The sequence below is a fragment of the Pristis pectinata genome, chromosome 8, assembly GCF_009764475.1.
Source record: "Pristis pectinata isolate sPriPec2 chromosome 8, sPriPec2.1.pri, whole genome shotgun sequence".
NCBI classification, from domain to species: domain Eukaryota; kingdom Metazoa; phylum Chordata; class Chondrichthyes; order Rhinopristiformes; family Pristidae; genus Pristis; species Pristis pectinata.
The window spans coordinates 52,092,054-52,109,432 of NC_067412.1; the positions used below are offsets into that span (position 1 = coordinate 52,092,054).

Here is a 17,379-nt window from a genome sequence, read left to right on the forward strand (position 1 = left end):
TATCCAAGCCTACCTCCCAAATACCAAACTCATCCATCCTACCACCTCCCCCATATATTATCCTACCCCTTATGTCCTCAGTGGATCCCTGTACCCTCATCCTTGCCCCATTAATGATCCCCGACCTCTCCGCCACACTTGGGCCCATCTCCCCTGCAAATCCTCAGACTCCGACCTGGCCCTGGATGAAACTAATTTCCTCATAGGGCTCCACACTGACAGAGGGGGCAAGGGGAAGCCCCAAATGTTTGTCAAAAGCACAAATAACCTGGGGTTCCAGGCTGCTGACTGAATGTTATAGCTGGTGGGGCCAGAAGCAGTACAGGGGCCTCAAGAAAGCAATATCCATCATTAAGGACCATCACCACCCGGGACACACCCTCTTCACATTACTACCATCGGGGAGGAGGTACAGGAGTCTGAAGACCCACACTCAATGTTTCAGGAACAGCTTCTTCCCCTCTGCCACCAGAGTTCTGAACAGTCCATGAACGCTACCTCATTATTCCTCCTTTGCACTATTTATTTATTTTTGTAACTTATTGTAATTTTTATATGTCTTTATGCCTTGCACTGTACTGCTGCCGCAAAACAACAAATTTCATGACTCAAGTCAGTGATAATAAACCTGATTCTGATTCTATTAGTAGAGCCACTGCCTTACAACTCCAATGACCTGGTTTCAATCCCATCTCGACTTCTGATGCTGTGTGTGGAGTTTGAACGTTCTCTCTGTGATCACATGGATTTCCTGGTGGTCTGGTTTCCTCCCACATCCCAAAGATGTGCGGATAGGTTGGTTAATTAGCTGCTGTAAAATGCCCTGAGTATGTAGGTGAATGGTAGAATCAGCAGGAGTTGATGGGAATGTGGGGAGCCTACAATGGGATTAATGCAAGGTCATAGTAAATGGGTGGTTGATGGTCGGTGTGGGCTGAAAGGCCTGTTCCTTTGCAGAATTTTCTATGAATTGTTGGCTTGCCAGCTATCTGACAAGTTCGCCTGTAGAAGGGAAACTTCTAGGCAAAACCGTTTCCATTGCCAGGAATTTCTGTTATTACGAATAATTTGTATATTGCCCCATAGCCCTGAACTTCCTCATTGTTTAACTGAAGCAGACTTTTGCAAAATACTTCCTTCTGGTCATTGTTCTGCCCTACACTGGTTTTCGCTTCCTTTTAATGTCTTTTTTTAAAATAAAAAAAAGTTTGAGTGCATTCTTCTGAAACTATTTTAGCTTTCTTAACTTAAAACATTCTCCGAATCAGTCTTCCACATTCAAAGTTCTGATAATCTGTCACTGTATAACCCTGGGGTACAGTACTGGCAGGGACAGATCTGTCATTGTGTAACACTGGGGTACAGTACTGGCAGGGATGGGTCTGTCACTATGTAACCCTGGGGTACAATACTGAAGGGGATGGGTCTGTCACTGTGTAACACTGCGGAACATTACTGGCAGGGACGGGTCTGTCACTGTATAACCCTGGGGTACAGTACTGGCAGGGATGGGTCTGTCACTGTGTAACACTGGGGTACAGTACTGGCAGGAACTGGTCTGTCACGTTATAACCCTGGGGTACAGTACTGGCAGGGACAGATCTGTCATTGTGTAACACTGGGGTACAGTACTGGCAGGGACGGGTCTGTCACTGTATAACCCTGGGGTACAGTACTGGCAGGGACGGATCTGTCACTATGTCCATATTTCAGGAACCACATCTTGGTGAACGTGGGCATCAGTGGTGAAAACAGCATCGCTTCAATGCACTAGCACAGACTCTAGTTGATTGAGGAAATGGGTATTTGAAGGTACAGATATCAGACCTTGCACAAAACTCATGGTCTACTGGGCAGCAGTAATCCTTGCCCTCCTCTGTCCTTCAGAGACCCTGACCATCACAGCAGGCATCTCAACCACTCATGATCGCTTTGCAACATTTTCCAAATCCACTGGAATAATAAACATGCTGACGTCAGTGTCGTCTGGCAACATCCTGGGCATTGAGGCCTTGGCTACATTCAGTCAGCCATGGTGGACAGGCCCAACACCACACTCCCAAAAAAGACATCCTATTCTAAACTTTGTCTTGGGAAGAGATTACCAGATAGATTGAGGATGGGATAAGGATGTGCCCAAAGCCTCTTTGAAGAAATACAATTCCTCTCTGATCTCTGGGAATCTCTGACATAGAGCCATTCTCAGCATAAGCAGCAGCATTGGTTTGGCACCAATAACCTCATCCATTCACTAGAAGCACAGTGAAACCCACTGTGAATGGTGGATGGAGTGGACCAAACTACCCACCCACCCCGGCACCTCCAACTGTAGAGTGGTCTACACTTCCTACATTGACCTCATCAGACACCTCAGATTCCAGAGAACCAGAGTGGACACAAGTCGCCCTTGATTCTGCAGGACCACAGAAGAAAATAACACTGGAGGACAGTGCTCATGGGTGCAGGGCAGGGCAGGGCACAGAAAGGAGTACCCATCAGCTGGGATCAAATGTTGGATTTTCCTTCCATCCCTTGCAGGAGTTCATTTGCTTCCTCAAACTTGTCAGCAAATCTCTCAGCACAGGTGATATTAACAATATTTTACCTGCACTGGGAACTTTATCAATCAACTTATATCTGCATCCAGTGTGAACAATTTCTCCTTATTTACTCTCCTTAAGTCACTTGCAGTTTCGAATAGCTCTGACATCCTTTAGTCGTAGGCCAAAAGGGAAAAAAAATTAAACGTTCTGTCCTACTGTCAAACTTTTATATCTACTCTGCTTCTATGAATGCTGCAAGTACTCACATCCAAATCAATTCTGCATTGCAGGAACAAATGAGAACTTACTCAACAAGCAAGCAACAAATAATGAACAGGTATAACATAAAAAGTCACCAATCAAAAGGGGCACCTGTAGTGACACTTTAGAAACTCTTGGTCATTGATTCAAGACAAAGTAATCACATTCAGCAAGGGCTGGCATTACAATAGTGCATAAACAGTGAGAACTTCAGTATTACCTTCTTCAGGGGGAATGTAAATATCAACCCAGTTGCTTTCTCGACAAGTATGTGGGTCAGAATTCTCCATCGTCTTCAATGTCTCCAGTGCCCTCACTTTGAAATTGATGCCCTTGTTACGAATCATGATTTCTTTACGGTTCAAATTGGCATTTATTCTTCTTCCCTAATTGAAGGGAATAGAAAATGGATGGATGGATGACATTGTAACATCAGCAGAAGGAAATTCACCTTCAAAACCAAGTAAAATGTGGCAGTTGTACACACACCGAGACTAATCACATTTGGACTGCCTGGTCCAGGTGATCTGGAGCTATACCTGGAAGACTGGGGCTAGTTATAATTTTCACTTCATAATAGGAGGCATCTGTGAGGGGGGTTTAAAATCAAATTTGCTATTTTTGTTTTACTTACATGGTCATGAGAGTTACTATTAGCTTTCGACTGTGAACGTGGAAGTAAAAATCAATGTTGACACAATGATCTTTAACGCATCAAGCAGCAGTCATTTTAGACAAAATATAAAATTAATTAGCTGACAAGCAAACTTAGCAGAACAGTAATCTAAAAGCAAGATACGAAATAGGAAATCTAAAATCAAAACAGAAAACACTGGACTGGAATATATTCAGTCAGTTGAGCAGCATCTAAAGTGCACTAAGCTAAAATTGTACTAAAATGGACTGGTTTTTTTGTTCTCATTGTGTTCTTCCTTGTAAAAAATGATATAATTTATGTTTAATGTATGTTTTTCTTGTGAATGCTGCTTATATGATGCTATGTGCCTGTGATGCTGCTGCAAGCAAGTTTTTCATTGAACCTTTACATACATGTACTTCTGCATATGACAATAAACTCATCTTTGATCTGTGGAGAGAGAGAGAGAGACAGACAGACTGAGCACATCAGGGTGAATGATCTTTCTTCTGAAGGGTAAAACCTCTGACTTGAAACATTAACAGTTAGCCTTTCTGCAGATGCTGCCTGACCTGCTGAGTGTGTCCAGTATTTTCTGCTTTTTTTTTTAATTTCAGGAAGCTTGTACATCTGCCAATACATCATCCTTATTGGGAAGATGAAGTTTGGCATGGACGAGAGTGGATTTATAAACAGAAGTTTCACTTGATAGCATCACAAGAATAAAAGCATCAACAGATAATAAAGTGTTTTTTTTTTAAGCAGTCTATGGAAAAATAACATTAAAAGTAAAGCTTTCGATCTTATTAAAATCAACTATGATCCAGAACGGAAAGGATATTGAATATAAATACACAACAGAAATGGCCAATAATGAAGATATCAACTTACCTCCCATGGACCCCCATCGTATCTAAATGAGCTTTCATATCTGAAACTATACTTGCTGGAATTTAAGAGATCACTTGGCAACCAGCTATAATTAACGAAGCCAATCCCGCTCAGTGCCACAGTCAAGTTGGTTGGTGGCAGAAGATCCACTGCAAGACAGTGAGAACAATGCAGTGAGCAGCTCAGACCAAAGCACAATCAGTGGGAGAGTACAGGGTAATTACCTCCTATGCAAACAACACACATAATGGTGCAGTTTTGTAGGCAGACTCAAAGCTGTCAGATCAGGGTCAGTCAGCGGCACTCCCACCTCAGTATCACTCAAATCTCACTCGAGAAACAAGTGCCCAATCCAGTGTGGCCCAGTAGAACTCCAAGTATCTGGTGTCCTAGTGGTTTGGCGTCTGGCTCACTCATTAGTGCTGAGTGTGAAGAGGTATGCAGCTGGAGCCGAGGTCAGGGTTAGGAGTGAGGACATCAGGGGTGTGTGGGGAGAGAGTGGTCAAGAACCTGGGTAGATTTGCAGCCGAAACATACAAGCTGATACCTACAAGTCGAAATTCACCAAGGTATTAGTCCAGAAAATGTTAGTCCAGCACCCCAAAGTCCTGAGGGTGGTGGATTATTAGAGTTTTACTTTACTGGTGGAGTGCAACACTGTCAAAAGGTGTTTGTTGTAGATGAAATTGAAACCTCATCTGCTCTTTTAAGCCAACAGGAGACATCCCAAAACATCATTTTCAAGAAGGACAAGGCAATCCTCCCAATTGTCCCAGCAATAACCAGATTATTATTACATAGAATATAGAACAATACAGCACAGGGACAGGCCCTTTGGCTCACCATGTCTGTGCTAACCATGATGCCAATCCAAACTAATCTCATCTGCCTGCAGATCATCCGAATCCCTCTATTCCCTGCCTGTCTAAATGCCTCTTGAACTTCAGTATCATATCTGCTTCCACCACCTCTCCTGCAGCATGTTCCAGGCACCTACCATGCTCTACATGAAAAAAACAACTTGCCTCACACATCTTTTCCCCCCTCTCACCTTAAACCTATGCCCTCTAAGATTTTACATTTCCAGCATGGGAAAAAGACTCTGACCATCTATGCCTCTTATAACTTTATATGCTTCTATCAAATCACCCCTCAGCCTCTGACACTTCAGAGAAAACTATCTAAGCCTGTCCAAACTCTCCTTACAGTTAATATTCTCTAATCTAGGCAACATCCTGGTGAGCCTCTTCTGCAACCTCTCCAAAGGCTCCACATCCTTCCTGTAATGCGGTGACCAGAACTGCACACAATACTCCAAATGTGGCCTAACCAAAGTTTTATTAATGAAGGGTCATTAACCTTAACTCTGTTTCTCTCGCTACAGATGTTGCCTGACCTTTGAACATTTCCATGTTTTATAAAGAGATGATTATTGCATCACAGTAACATTGCTATGTGTAAATTGGCTGCTTCACTTCAACATATTACAAACCAGTCTGCTCCAAACGATCTGTTGGATGTTAAGTATTTGAAAATTTGTTCCGAGGTCTGGGAAAAGCACAGGCTGATTACAATTTCTTTTCCCATGAGCATGGGAACAACAGCATTTCTTGCACTGTTTTGTGGTCAGTTAACTTCTGAAAGAAATGCTTAACTCATCGTGAACCAAAGCTAACCAAAAATTCTACATGTTAAGTAAAACCAAGAGGCTTTATATTGATCTTTTCATTCAGGCTGTGAATGGAGCAGAAATCCTGAAGCTGTATAAACCCCATCTAGCGTGCCTGGGACGAGTAGCAGGAAGGAGCAGGTGTACAGTTCTCTCCACAGCAGTACTAGAAAGAGGTAAACATCAGAATTACCACTCATTCGCCAATCTTCCTAAATGTTAATATCCCAGACTCTCTCCCGATCAAAGCATCTTTGCTGTGCGAATGGTTGAACAAACATTCCCACATCATTCTTGACCTTGTAGGAGGCAAACAATGGTGAATCAAAAGATGGGGTTTGCATCAAACTGTCATGGGTGTGAATTAAGAAGGAAAATCTCAGCTGTGGGCCAACCTGTACAGTATTAATTATAAAGTGATCATCAGGGTGAGTTCTGTCCAAAATCATCAAATGCTTAAAACTTAAGGAATATTTAAAAGTTAAAAAGCTTGGAAAGGAAGTTAGAGAGAGTACATGTTAGGACGGGTTTCAGTTAAGGGTTAAAGCTGTGCTGGATAAGAGTGCAGTGGCCATATTAGTATGCAACAGTTAGTGTTCTATATATGATCTTTGGTACTTTCCTAATACATCTTATGTCACAACATTTGTCGTGTTTTATTTGTGGCAATTGCTTGGTTTTGAGAAACTTCTTGTTTTAAAAAATAGTGCTCAGGCCTGTGCTGGTCCATGAGCCTTGACTAGTTTTGGCAGTTGAACATATTCAGGCTAAACTCAGGACAGGTGTTAGACAGTCAGTTTCTATTCTCAATTTTCCTGTTCACAAGGTTTCTACACTCATGAACAAAATTTTTAGATTTAATAAAATGTGGGATGTTGGTAGTGTATTACCACCATACTTTGTCACAGCAGGTCATGCCAAAGCCTCAGAGATCCAACAACCAGGGTGCGAACCTGACCTCAGACACTGTCTGTGTGGAGTTTGCATGTTCTCCCGTGACCATTTGGGTTTCCCTTGGTGCTCCAGATAATAAAATTGAGGGTTGCGCAACAGGAAAATCAGTGTCATCTTAGATAAGATCATTAACTGAAGGACACAAAGCAGTGAGCTATGGTAAGTGATTGCTTCTCAGATGGCAGGGTTCTCCAAGAGTCAATGCTGAGCCTTCTTTTTTGGAAATGTGAAAATGACTTGGATATTGGAATGAAGTAGATTTCAAAATTTGCCACAGATACCAAACTTGAGGAGATGGCAACTAGTGAGGATAATAGCAACAGAATGAAACAAGGAAAAGTAGGATAGCACATGGGAGACAAGCCACAGATGAAATTTAATACAGTGATCCTATGACCTCAGATGCCCTGAAGTCTTTTCAAGTCAGACTTGAGGCCACAGTGACCATCATGGCCCCTCAGATGTGGCAATAGCCGTCATCCATTCCACACAGTATTTTTAGCACCTTCACTGCAGCTCTTCCTGGGACAACTTCTTGCATTGCCCTGGTATTGTATCTGGTCTTTTCATTGTGTTCCAAACCCCTTCTTGCACAATCTCCAGCAATAGTCCTTGGTTTCCAACTTCTTCAATTAATTAGCTGCTTGGCAATCTCGCTAGTCTGCTGTTCAATGCGCAAGGGTGCCACACCAACATGTTTCAAAGGCCTTTATCTGCTTTGGCAAACATCCAAGCCTCATTGCTATACAACATATTAGATCAAGGCATATGCTAGGCATGACTTGCCCTTCAAAGAAATGCACTGCTTGTCCAAATCTTCATTAGCTGGCTGCTGGCAATTGTTATTCCGGTCTTGACTTCATTCTCCTGTGTGAGGTCTTCAAAAATAGGTGGTTGCCAGGCACCTGTTATCCTTCATCACTGATCTGTACATCAACATTCCATTCTGTTCAGGATCTCTGCAAGTCCTTGAATCTCTTCAGGTGGCCCTGCCAACAGCTAAATTTTAAAATCCAAGTGCAGTTTATTGGTCTCTTGCCCTCAGATCTACTTCTAATGAGCGTCTTGAAAGTGCCTTGTGTGATTTGCTGGAAGACAATATTGAAAAGGCACGGTGAGGTGTTGTCAATCAGTACCGTCCTTCCATTGCTGCAAGGTCCTCTGTTAATACCACCAAGGAGTTGCTGATATTGTGCTTCAATAATGCTGCAACCCATCAGATGTTTCTTTGTAGTGACAGGGCATTCCTCAAGTATTGTATCCCTGCTACTCCTTGCTGCCTATACCCAGCTCAGTGGACCCTATTGAGATTTGAGCCATGTCAGTATTCTTCTTAGAAATAACTTGCTTGGATGGCTAATCAAACTGACTGTGCAGTGGACTGTACATTGGTGGAAACTCCCCACTTTTAGGTCTTGAAACTACTTTTGTGTTGTCTCGACAGTAATGTGTCCATGACAGAAAATTGGAAGCATAACAGTCAGGTTCCTTCAGCCAACAAAGAGATGGTGACAAGATTGTTCTCAAATCCTTGCACCAGGAAGCCCTGTGTAAGGGGCAGAAGGAGTGCACTACCTCACAAAGCACCCACCCACTGGTCCCACCAGGCACCTCCTGCCCCATCTTTGGAAGAGCCTGTGGTTCTAACTTTAGCTTTGTTAGCCACCTCTGATGCCACAGAACTGAAAAGGAAGAAAGTCATCCTCAATCCGGTGGGTCTGCCGAAGAAGAAGGTTGAAAAGGCCAAAAGGTTTCAATGAAGGTTAGACAATAAATATTTAGAGAACTTCTCTGTTCTTCAAATAAAGTAATGGAACCATTCCTTTACTTTGGTTTGAATCTCAGCTGACAATAGCAATCAATCACCACTGCACTGCATTATCAAAGTGGATTTTGATCTCAAGTCTCTGGAGCAGACCTTGAACCCATAACTTCATGGCTCAGAGGCAATCATGTTAAAGATGAGCCACACCTGACACCTACACAAGTCGGAAATCTTATATATAGAGGCAGAAAAATGCGCTGCACATGTCCAGGTAAGTACCCAACCCTACACCAACCTGGCCTTTTTCTTGAAGTCATAATTAATTCAACATTTGCAATTCAAGACCAACTTAACCACACAAAATGCAAATGCAATAAAACCAATAACAAATGCAATAAAGCCAGCATAATCAAAGACCCCACCCACCCGGGACATTCTCTCTTCTCTCCTCTTCCATCAGGTAGAAGATACAGGAGCCTGAGGGCACGTACCATCAGACTTAAGGACAGCTTCTACCCCACTTTGATAAGACTATTGAACGGTTCCCTTATACAATGAGATGGACTATGACCTCATGATATACCTTGTTGTGACCTTACACCTTATTGCACTGCACTTTCTCTGTAGCTGTGACACTTTACTCTGTACTGTTATTGTTTTTACCTGTACTACATCAATGCACTCTGTACTGACTCAATGTAACTGCACTGTGTAATGAATTGACCTGTATGATCAGTTTGTAAGATAAGCTTTTCACTGTACCTCGGTACAAGTGACAATAATAAACCAATACCAATATTAAGGTGGATTCAGGAATAGCCACACCCAAATGTGCACACTACTCAAGGAGACAGAGTATAAAAGCAGGAAATTATAATGATCTTTACAGGGGGCTGGTGAGTCTGTACTTGGAGTATTGGGTACAGTTTTGTTTTCCATATTTAAGGAATAATGTGTTTGCATTGAGGAAGTGCAGAGGAGGTTCACTGGGTTCATTCTGGGCATGAACACATTGACATATGAAGAATGGTTTGGCCTATACTCATTGGAATATAAAAGAGAGGTGATCTCATAAGATTCTAAGGGGGGATTGAGAGGGCAGATGCTGAGAGGATACTTCCTCTGGTATCTAGAACTAGAGGGAGAAGTTTCAAACTATGGTACGGCCTATTTCAGGCCAACAATGTGGAGGAATTTCTTCCCTCAGAGGCCTGTGAATCCTTGGAATTCTCTACCCCAGTCACAGGAATGTATTCAAGGTAGAGACTAACAGACACTTAAACTACAAGGGAGCCAGCAGGGTTATGAGGACAGAGTGGGAAAGTGGTGTTGAAGGCAATGCTGATGTTAGTGACTTGCAGAGCAGGATCATGGGCTGACCAGTCTGCTACTGCTCCTGCATTTTACATTCCTTTTAAATAATTAAATGCCAGTTAAACCTCAGCTGGTGCATTGCATCCAATTCTGGGGAACTCATTTACTTATTTCTCAGGGGCGTGGCTGTCACTGGCGATGGTCAATCCTTCAGAGGATGCTGGTCAGACATCTTTGTTTGGGACACATCGGTACACTGACCATTGCAGAGTCAACCACATTGCTGGGTCTAGAGTCGCATTCAGCAGAGACCAGGCAAGGATGGCACATTTACTTCTCCAAAGTACATTAATGGATTTTTAAGGGTTTTTGTTAATTCCAGGTCCCCCCCCCCCCCCAAGTAACTGAATTTAAATTACCCAACTGCCATGGTGGGACTTGAACTTGTCTCTCTGGGTTGTTAGTACAGGTCTCTGGATTACTAGTCTGATGACTAGTGGGTGGCACAGTGGCACAGCAGGTAGAGCTGCTGCCTCACAGCTCCAGCGACCCAGGTTCAATCCTGTTCTTGGGAGTTGTGTGGAGTTTGCATGTTCTCCCTGTAACCCATGTGGGTTTCTTCTGGGTGCTCTGGTTTCCTCCCATATTATAAGACATACAGGGCAGTAGGTCAATTGGCCACTGAAAATTGCCCTGGTGTGTAGGTGAGTGGGAGAATCTGGGGAGACTGGAAAATAGTTAAAATGTAGAATTAGCTTAAAATGGGTGGCTGATGATTGGCACAGACTCAGTAATCTGAAGCGCCTGTTTCACTGCTGTATCACTCTACGACTATGATTTAACTACTGTGCCACTGCCACAGGAAGGATGCACCAGGGATGAAAGACTTCAGTTGTGTGGAGAAACAGGAAAAGCTGGGTTTGTTCTCTATTGAGCCAAAAAGATTGCAGTTAAGTTTCATAGAAACATTCAAAATTATGAAATTGATGGAGTGGATAAGAACTTATCTCCACTGCCTGAAATATTAGCAGAGAACTTTGGTGACTGGCAAAACAATAGGAAAACCTTTTGACACAAAAGTTGTTAATACCAGAAAGGGAACTGCAAGCACATTCAGTAATAAATTTGTAGAGGAAATGGTATGTACAGATGAAATAAAAAGGTTTATGGACCAGAGGTGGGACTAATTGGGTGGCTTCTCCAAAGATTTCCATTGAATAGTTCTTTCAAAGATTCCATATGACTCTGTGATTAACTTTCAGGGAAGCTTGCTTAAATTAACCATAGGTCTCTAGCAACAGAAGGGGATAATACTCAAGCACACAATCTCTTCCACCATCACACCAGCTGCCTTGCCCAACTTTGCCAACTGAACTTTCTCATCCCACCTTCAATGGAAGCAAACCTTTTTAATCAGTTCATGAGTTAGTGTGACCTTTCATGCATTTTTTAAGATTCCCTGTCAACGGTGTGCAGCAGATAAAACGTGAAATCCCAGAGAGCTCCTGCAAGGGTTGCAGCCCCTAACTGAAAGAGCACATAGACTCACAAAGGCAAGAGCTGCCAACCTGATACCTTCTCAACTCAGACTAGATACAAATCAAAAGCAGAGTCACCACAGCATTCACCAAATTTAGTTTAACATGAGAAGGGAGAGGCAGAGTCTCCAACTGTCTCTATCAATAGTACCTGCATTTAGATTTTACACTAATATCAACAATTTGAATGTACAGTAACTTTCAAATGCCCATGGCAGTCACAGAAACATAAGCGCACCAAGCCCTTGGTCAAAGTTGGAGTGTCTTAAAGGAGGAGAGCGAGAGAGAGCAGAGCAGCTGAGGAGGGTATTCCAGAGCTCACAACAAATGCTGGTGTGCCACTTGGGTGGGGATATTGAAATCGTGTGTCACCCCAGAGGGCCACATGAATGGCAATGGTTTAAAAAAATAAGTTAACACTACTGAATGTATAGACCATGAATGTAAAATTTTTTACACTGTGTCTTCTTTTGTATACATTTTTTATTATGAATAAAATTTATATTTGAAATAGAATGGGGGTAGAGGAGATGACAGTGAGGGGGACTGGTGAGATTTCAACTTGAAGAAACAAATTTCAAAATGGGCTGGTTGTTTTACTAACGAGCATGCAGAGTTCTTCAAGGCTTATTTGTACCTTGCTGAATTACAGGGGGGTAGTGCCCATAGAGGACAAGCTGTGGCTCAATGGTGTGCAGTATTCAGAATCAGAATTATTATCACTGATTGTATGAAAATTTGTTGTTTTGCATCAGCAATACAGTGCAAAGACATAAAATTACTATAAATTTGTTTTGCATCAGCAATACAGGACAAAGACAAAAAAAAGAATAACGAGGTAGTATTCATGGGTTCATAGACCCTTTGGAAATCTGATGGTGGAGGGGAAAAAGCTGTTCTGGAATTGTTGAGTGAGAGCCTTCAGGCTCCTGTATGTCCTTCCCAATGGTCATAACAAAGGCCATGTCCCAGGAGGTGATGGTCCACCTCAGAGCCTGTGGGTGGCATGTCTGAGCCACAGTCCATACCCCCGCCAGCAACCTGGCCTCTTAACACTACATTAGGGCTAATGGAGGACTTCAAAATTGATGGGATAGACCCACTCACCTCCAACCCAGCCTCTTCATGTAAGTCAACCCCTAAAACTGAGGAGGAAGACAACACGTTAAGTGGCACAGCGTAGTTGTCCAAAGCAGTGTACAGCAAAGCAATAGCTTCAGCTCTGCAGAGAAACAGGAAAAGCTGGGTTTGTTCTCTATTAAGCAAAATAGGTTGTGGTTAAATTTTATGGAAGTGTTCAAAAATAGGGAGTTTATAAGGAGAAATGGTCTCCACTGCAAGAATGGTCGGCTTTCAGAGAACTTACAGTGAATGGCAAAAGAACCAGTATTTTTACACTGGGGCTTGACCAGTGGGGTGTAGTGGGATGGGAGAGAGTGGGGGTTTGAGGTCAGGCTAAGGGGCCACATCAGGGTTTGCTCTCCAGATGTGCATCCTATCAGCAGAACCCGACTAAGCCCAACACCCTAGCTTTACAGAAAAAATTCTTAGGGCCCATGCTTCAGTGGCAGTTGACCGTGTTGAGTCCCAGCATGGACTTGTTCAGTCTACAAAGCAGAATTTAGTACAGAAAATATTGGGAGCACTCAGCAGGTCAAACGGCATCTGAGCAAAGAGAGAATTCATGTCACAGGTTAAAGACCTTGCACCAGAACACAAACCTTGTTTCTCTTCCTGCAGGTTCTGCCAACCTGCTAATAATTTCCAGCATATTCTGGCTCCAGATTTCCAGCATCTGCAGTTTTTGTTTTTTTTTCACAACCAGCCAATAACCTGTAGTCCTCTGCAGTTTCCCTTCCAATTCCCACATGTATCAAACTTCTTTGTGTCCAAAAATTAAGGATATGGCCACCACAAATATCTGAGATAGAGAATTCCAAAGATTTACAACCCTCAGAGGGATAACAGTTCTCTCGATCTCAGCCTTCACCTCTAATCTCTTATCCCAAGTCAGTGATCCTGAATTTGTGTCTCATTGTGTGTAGTTCTGTTTGCCAAGCTTTAGGAAGGAAATAATGAAGTTGGAAACGGTGCAGAAAAAATTCACAGGGATGTGACTGGGACTGGAGGACCTGAGGTAAAAGGAGAGACTGGATAGTCTGGGGCTTGTTTCCCCTGAAGCGTAGGAAGCTGAAGGGTGACCTTTTAAAACGTATATAAAATCATGAAGGGCATAGATAAAGCGAATGGTCATAGTTTTTTCCCCAGGATAGGGGAGTCTAAAATGAGAGGGCATAGATCAAAGGTGAGAGGGAAATGATTTAAAGGGGACCCGAGTGACAACTTTTTCACTCAGAGAGTTTCCCAGATAGGCCAACATAGGTGCTGACAGCCTTGAAGCACATCTTTTTCACAGGTGGTGGTGGGTGTATGGAATGAGCTGCCAGAGGAAAGGGTAGAAGTGGGTACAATTACAGCATTTAAAATACTTTTGGACAGGTACATGGATAGGAAAGGTTTAGAGGCAAATGAGGCTAGCTCAGATAGGCATGGATGAGTTGGGCCAAAGGGCCTGTTTCTGTGGTGTATAACTCTTCAGGTAAAGGAACAGTCACTAAACCCTCAACTGAACATAATAGGTCTCAATAACGGGTAGCCAGAAACATGATGGGTGGGGTTCACTCTGTACTTTTGATAGTCTGCCAAGGAGCCCACATGCTCTAACATTCTTAATCCACTAGCCAAGGGTGAATTGCAATAGATTTGCAAGAGAACCCTGGTGCTGCAGGGAAGACCAGTCTGCAGGGAGGCAACAAAGGGACTGATAGCTGGAAAAGCAAGACAAACAAAAAACTGGAGGTGATAATAAGCAGACATAAAAATAGAACATGCCGAAGACAGTTCAGGTCAAGCAGAGTTAACATTTCACCAGACCATTTTCCTCTTGCCAATTGTAGCTTGATTCAACAATTAGATAATACTGGAAGTGCACGGCCAGCTGACGTCAAAAGGGACAGAAACAAGAAGCTGAAGACAGTAGAATCTGGAACAATAAATTGGGGAGGAATGTTGTAATTGTACCTGCCTCTACAACTTCCTCTTGGCAGCTCATTCCATATCTATGTATAGTTAGATAGATATGGTTCTATATGCTGGCTATTTTCCATCTAAATTCTGTCCTGACAATCCCTTTACCTCCACAGATGCTGCCTGACCCACTGAGCTCCTACAGCAGTCAAAAGAGACTCTGCCTACTAAATTCCCTGCCAAATTCAGAGCAAGGAGACAGAGAGGCATTGGAGGAGGAGGATCAATTTCTTCCCTCCCTGAGGCGGAGCCACTGAAGCTGTTGTAGGCAGAGAGAGTCAGATATTTGATTTGGCAAGGGAGCTGTGGGGAACAGGCAGGGAAGTAGACTAGTCCTGGTCCCCTTGGAGTTGTTTGACCATCCCTGTAGGAGTGTGTATTAGTTTAATAGCACAGTTAATGTACTGAGGTACATTCAGTCGAGGGACTGAAGATGCTGGAATCTGGAGCAAAACAAAAAGCTGTTGGAGGAACTCAGCGGTCAGGCAACATCTGTGGAGGGACAGCGACCAGTCCAGTTGAAGGGTCTCGACCAGAAACGTGCACTGTCCATTTCCCTCCACAGATGCCGCCTGATCCATTGAGTTCCTCCAGCATTTTGGGGGATTTTTTGCTAACAGATAGACACACACTGATTGCTTTGTATTCCTGTATACATTTGACGAATAAAAGTATATATTTGAAACATAAAGCACAATCCCCAGGGAGCTTTTTAAGATATCTGACCCTCCCTGTGACGTCCCGGGAGGTTTGAAAAATGTTGAGCTGCTGTTTATACCGCTAGGACACTCGGATATTCCTGGCAATGCTCCGGATAGTTTACTGCGGAACTTTACGCGCTGGTTTTCCCCCACGGTGTCGAAGTGATTCACTTGGAGGAGCCCAAGCGAAAGGAGGGGAGGTTATCCCATCAGTACTGGAGCGCTGCGTCCCACCTCGCTACAGTGGCTGGGTTTGGAGGGGCTTAAGACGGGACCTTCACGGAACAAGGTTCGGGGCTGAAGGCAGGGAGAGGGAAGGGGAGCTGACGGCTGGGGGGGGGGGGGGGGGGGGGGCGGGGAGCGGACTTACCCGAGGAGTTATCGCAGTCCTGGTGAGGGACGAGCGGCGGCGGCAGCGCTAGCGCCAGCCGGCCGGGCAGGCAGAGCGACAGGAAGAGAGGCGGCACCCAAGCCTGCATCGTCCTCGGCAGGGGAGGCAGCGCACACAATCTCGGTCCCAGCTCCGCTCGCTTGTGTTTCCCAACAGCGGAAGAAAGCCGACAAATATCCCGACAACGTCAGAGGGGCGTGGGAGGTTGCGCCCAAAACACGTCCTGGCAGCCGCCTTTCACTACCCCATGCTGGGACAGAGCGGAGAGGGAGGGCTGTCTGTGGGGTGGGGAGACCCCCGCCCTCTCCCTCACTCTCCGAGTGCCCGCAGACCCCGAGCTCACCGCCAAACACTGCCAGATTCGACCTCTGGTTTTTCCAACACTTAAAACCCGGGCAGATGTAATCAAGGACTAAAATACGTGCCCAAACTTGTGGTTAAGGGACTGCTCCCAATAGTTCTTTGCGGCCATTCAGCCCACCCCGTCTATGCTGACTCTCAGAGCAATCATATATGTCCCTGTAAGCTATTCTCTCTAACATGCTCATCAAGTCTTCGCCCTGCTCAATTCCTCTACCGCTCACCCACACACCGGGGCAATTCAGAACCTACAATCAACATGCTTACCCGCATATCTTTGGGCTGTGGTTGGAAACCAGAGCAACCGAAGGTGCTGACACAAACTGGAAAGTGTGGTTTACCGAAACAGGTGAATTCTGCATGCAGTTCCAATGGTTGTAACACGCTCTGGGCTGTCTCTAGATCCCTTCCATGTCCTGTACTCACCCTGCTCCTGTGATCCCAGAACGAGGATAAAGTTCCCCACGTCCTCTCCTTCCACCCCATCAGCCTCCCGATGTAAAGGATTGTCTTCTATATTGCATGTTGCAGCTGTATATAATTTTAGTTAGGCCAACATTGGAGTATTGTGTGCAGTTCTGGTCACTGAGTTGCAGGATTTGGAGGCTTTGGAGAGGGTGCAGAAGAGGTTCACCAGGACCTTGCCTGGATTAGAGGTTATTCACTATAAGTAGAGATTGGACAAACTTGGATTGTTTTCTCTGGAACATAGAAGTATATAAAGTTATGAGAGGCAATAAATTGGACAGATTGTCAGAGTCTTTTTCCCAGGGTGGAAATGTCATGAGATTAAAGTGAGAGGTGGAACGTTTAACAGAGATTTGCAAGGCTAGTTTTGTTTTTACAGAGACATTGGTAGGTGCCTGGAACACACTGCCAGTGGAGGTGGTGGAAGCAGATTCGATAGCAATGTTCAAAAAGGCATTTAGATTGACACATGAACAGGCAGGGAATGGATGGAAACAGATCCTGTGCAGATAGATAGGATTAGTTAGATTGGCATCATGGTTGGCACAGACATGGTGGGCCAAAGGGCCTGTTCCTGTGCTGTATTGTTCTATGTTCAATGATTTACAGCAACTTCAATGTGATGCCATGACCAGACGCATCTTGTTCTCCACTCCCACTTCATCATTCCAAAATGATCATTTCCTCTGTGACTCCCTTGTTCACTTTTCCATCTCCTCTAACAGCGTCCCCCTCTCCCCTTCCTCATGGCTCTTCCCAAGCAACTGCAGGAGCAGCGGCCTTTTACTTCTTCCTACTCA

At 44.1% G+C, this 17,379-nt stretch overlaps 1 protein-coding gene across 1 annotated transcript in view; it reads right to left on the reverse strand.

Annotated features, from left to right (window-relative positions):
* Window positions 1–16,003, reverse strand: part of LOC127573206 (interleukin-13 receptor subunit alpha-1-like) — a 43,710-nt gene extending 27,707 nt beyond the window's left edge. The window contains exons 1-3 of the mRNA XM_052021207.1: window positions 15,731–16,003; window positions 4,333–4,481; window positions 3,025–3,190 (exon numbers count right to left, since the gene is read on the reverse strand). Of these exons, the coding sequence (XP_051877167.1) occupies window positions 3,025–3,190; window positions 4,333–4,481; window positions 15,731–15,839 (424 nt within the window). The 5' untranslated portion in view covers window positions 15,840–16,003. The remainder of the gene's footprint in view (window positions 1–3,024; window positions 3,191–4,332; window positions 4,482–15,730) is intronic.
* Between the last annotated feature and the right edge of the window lie 1,376 nt (window positions 16,004–17,379).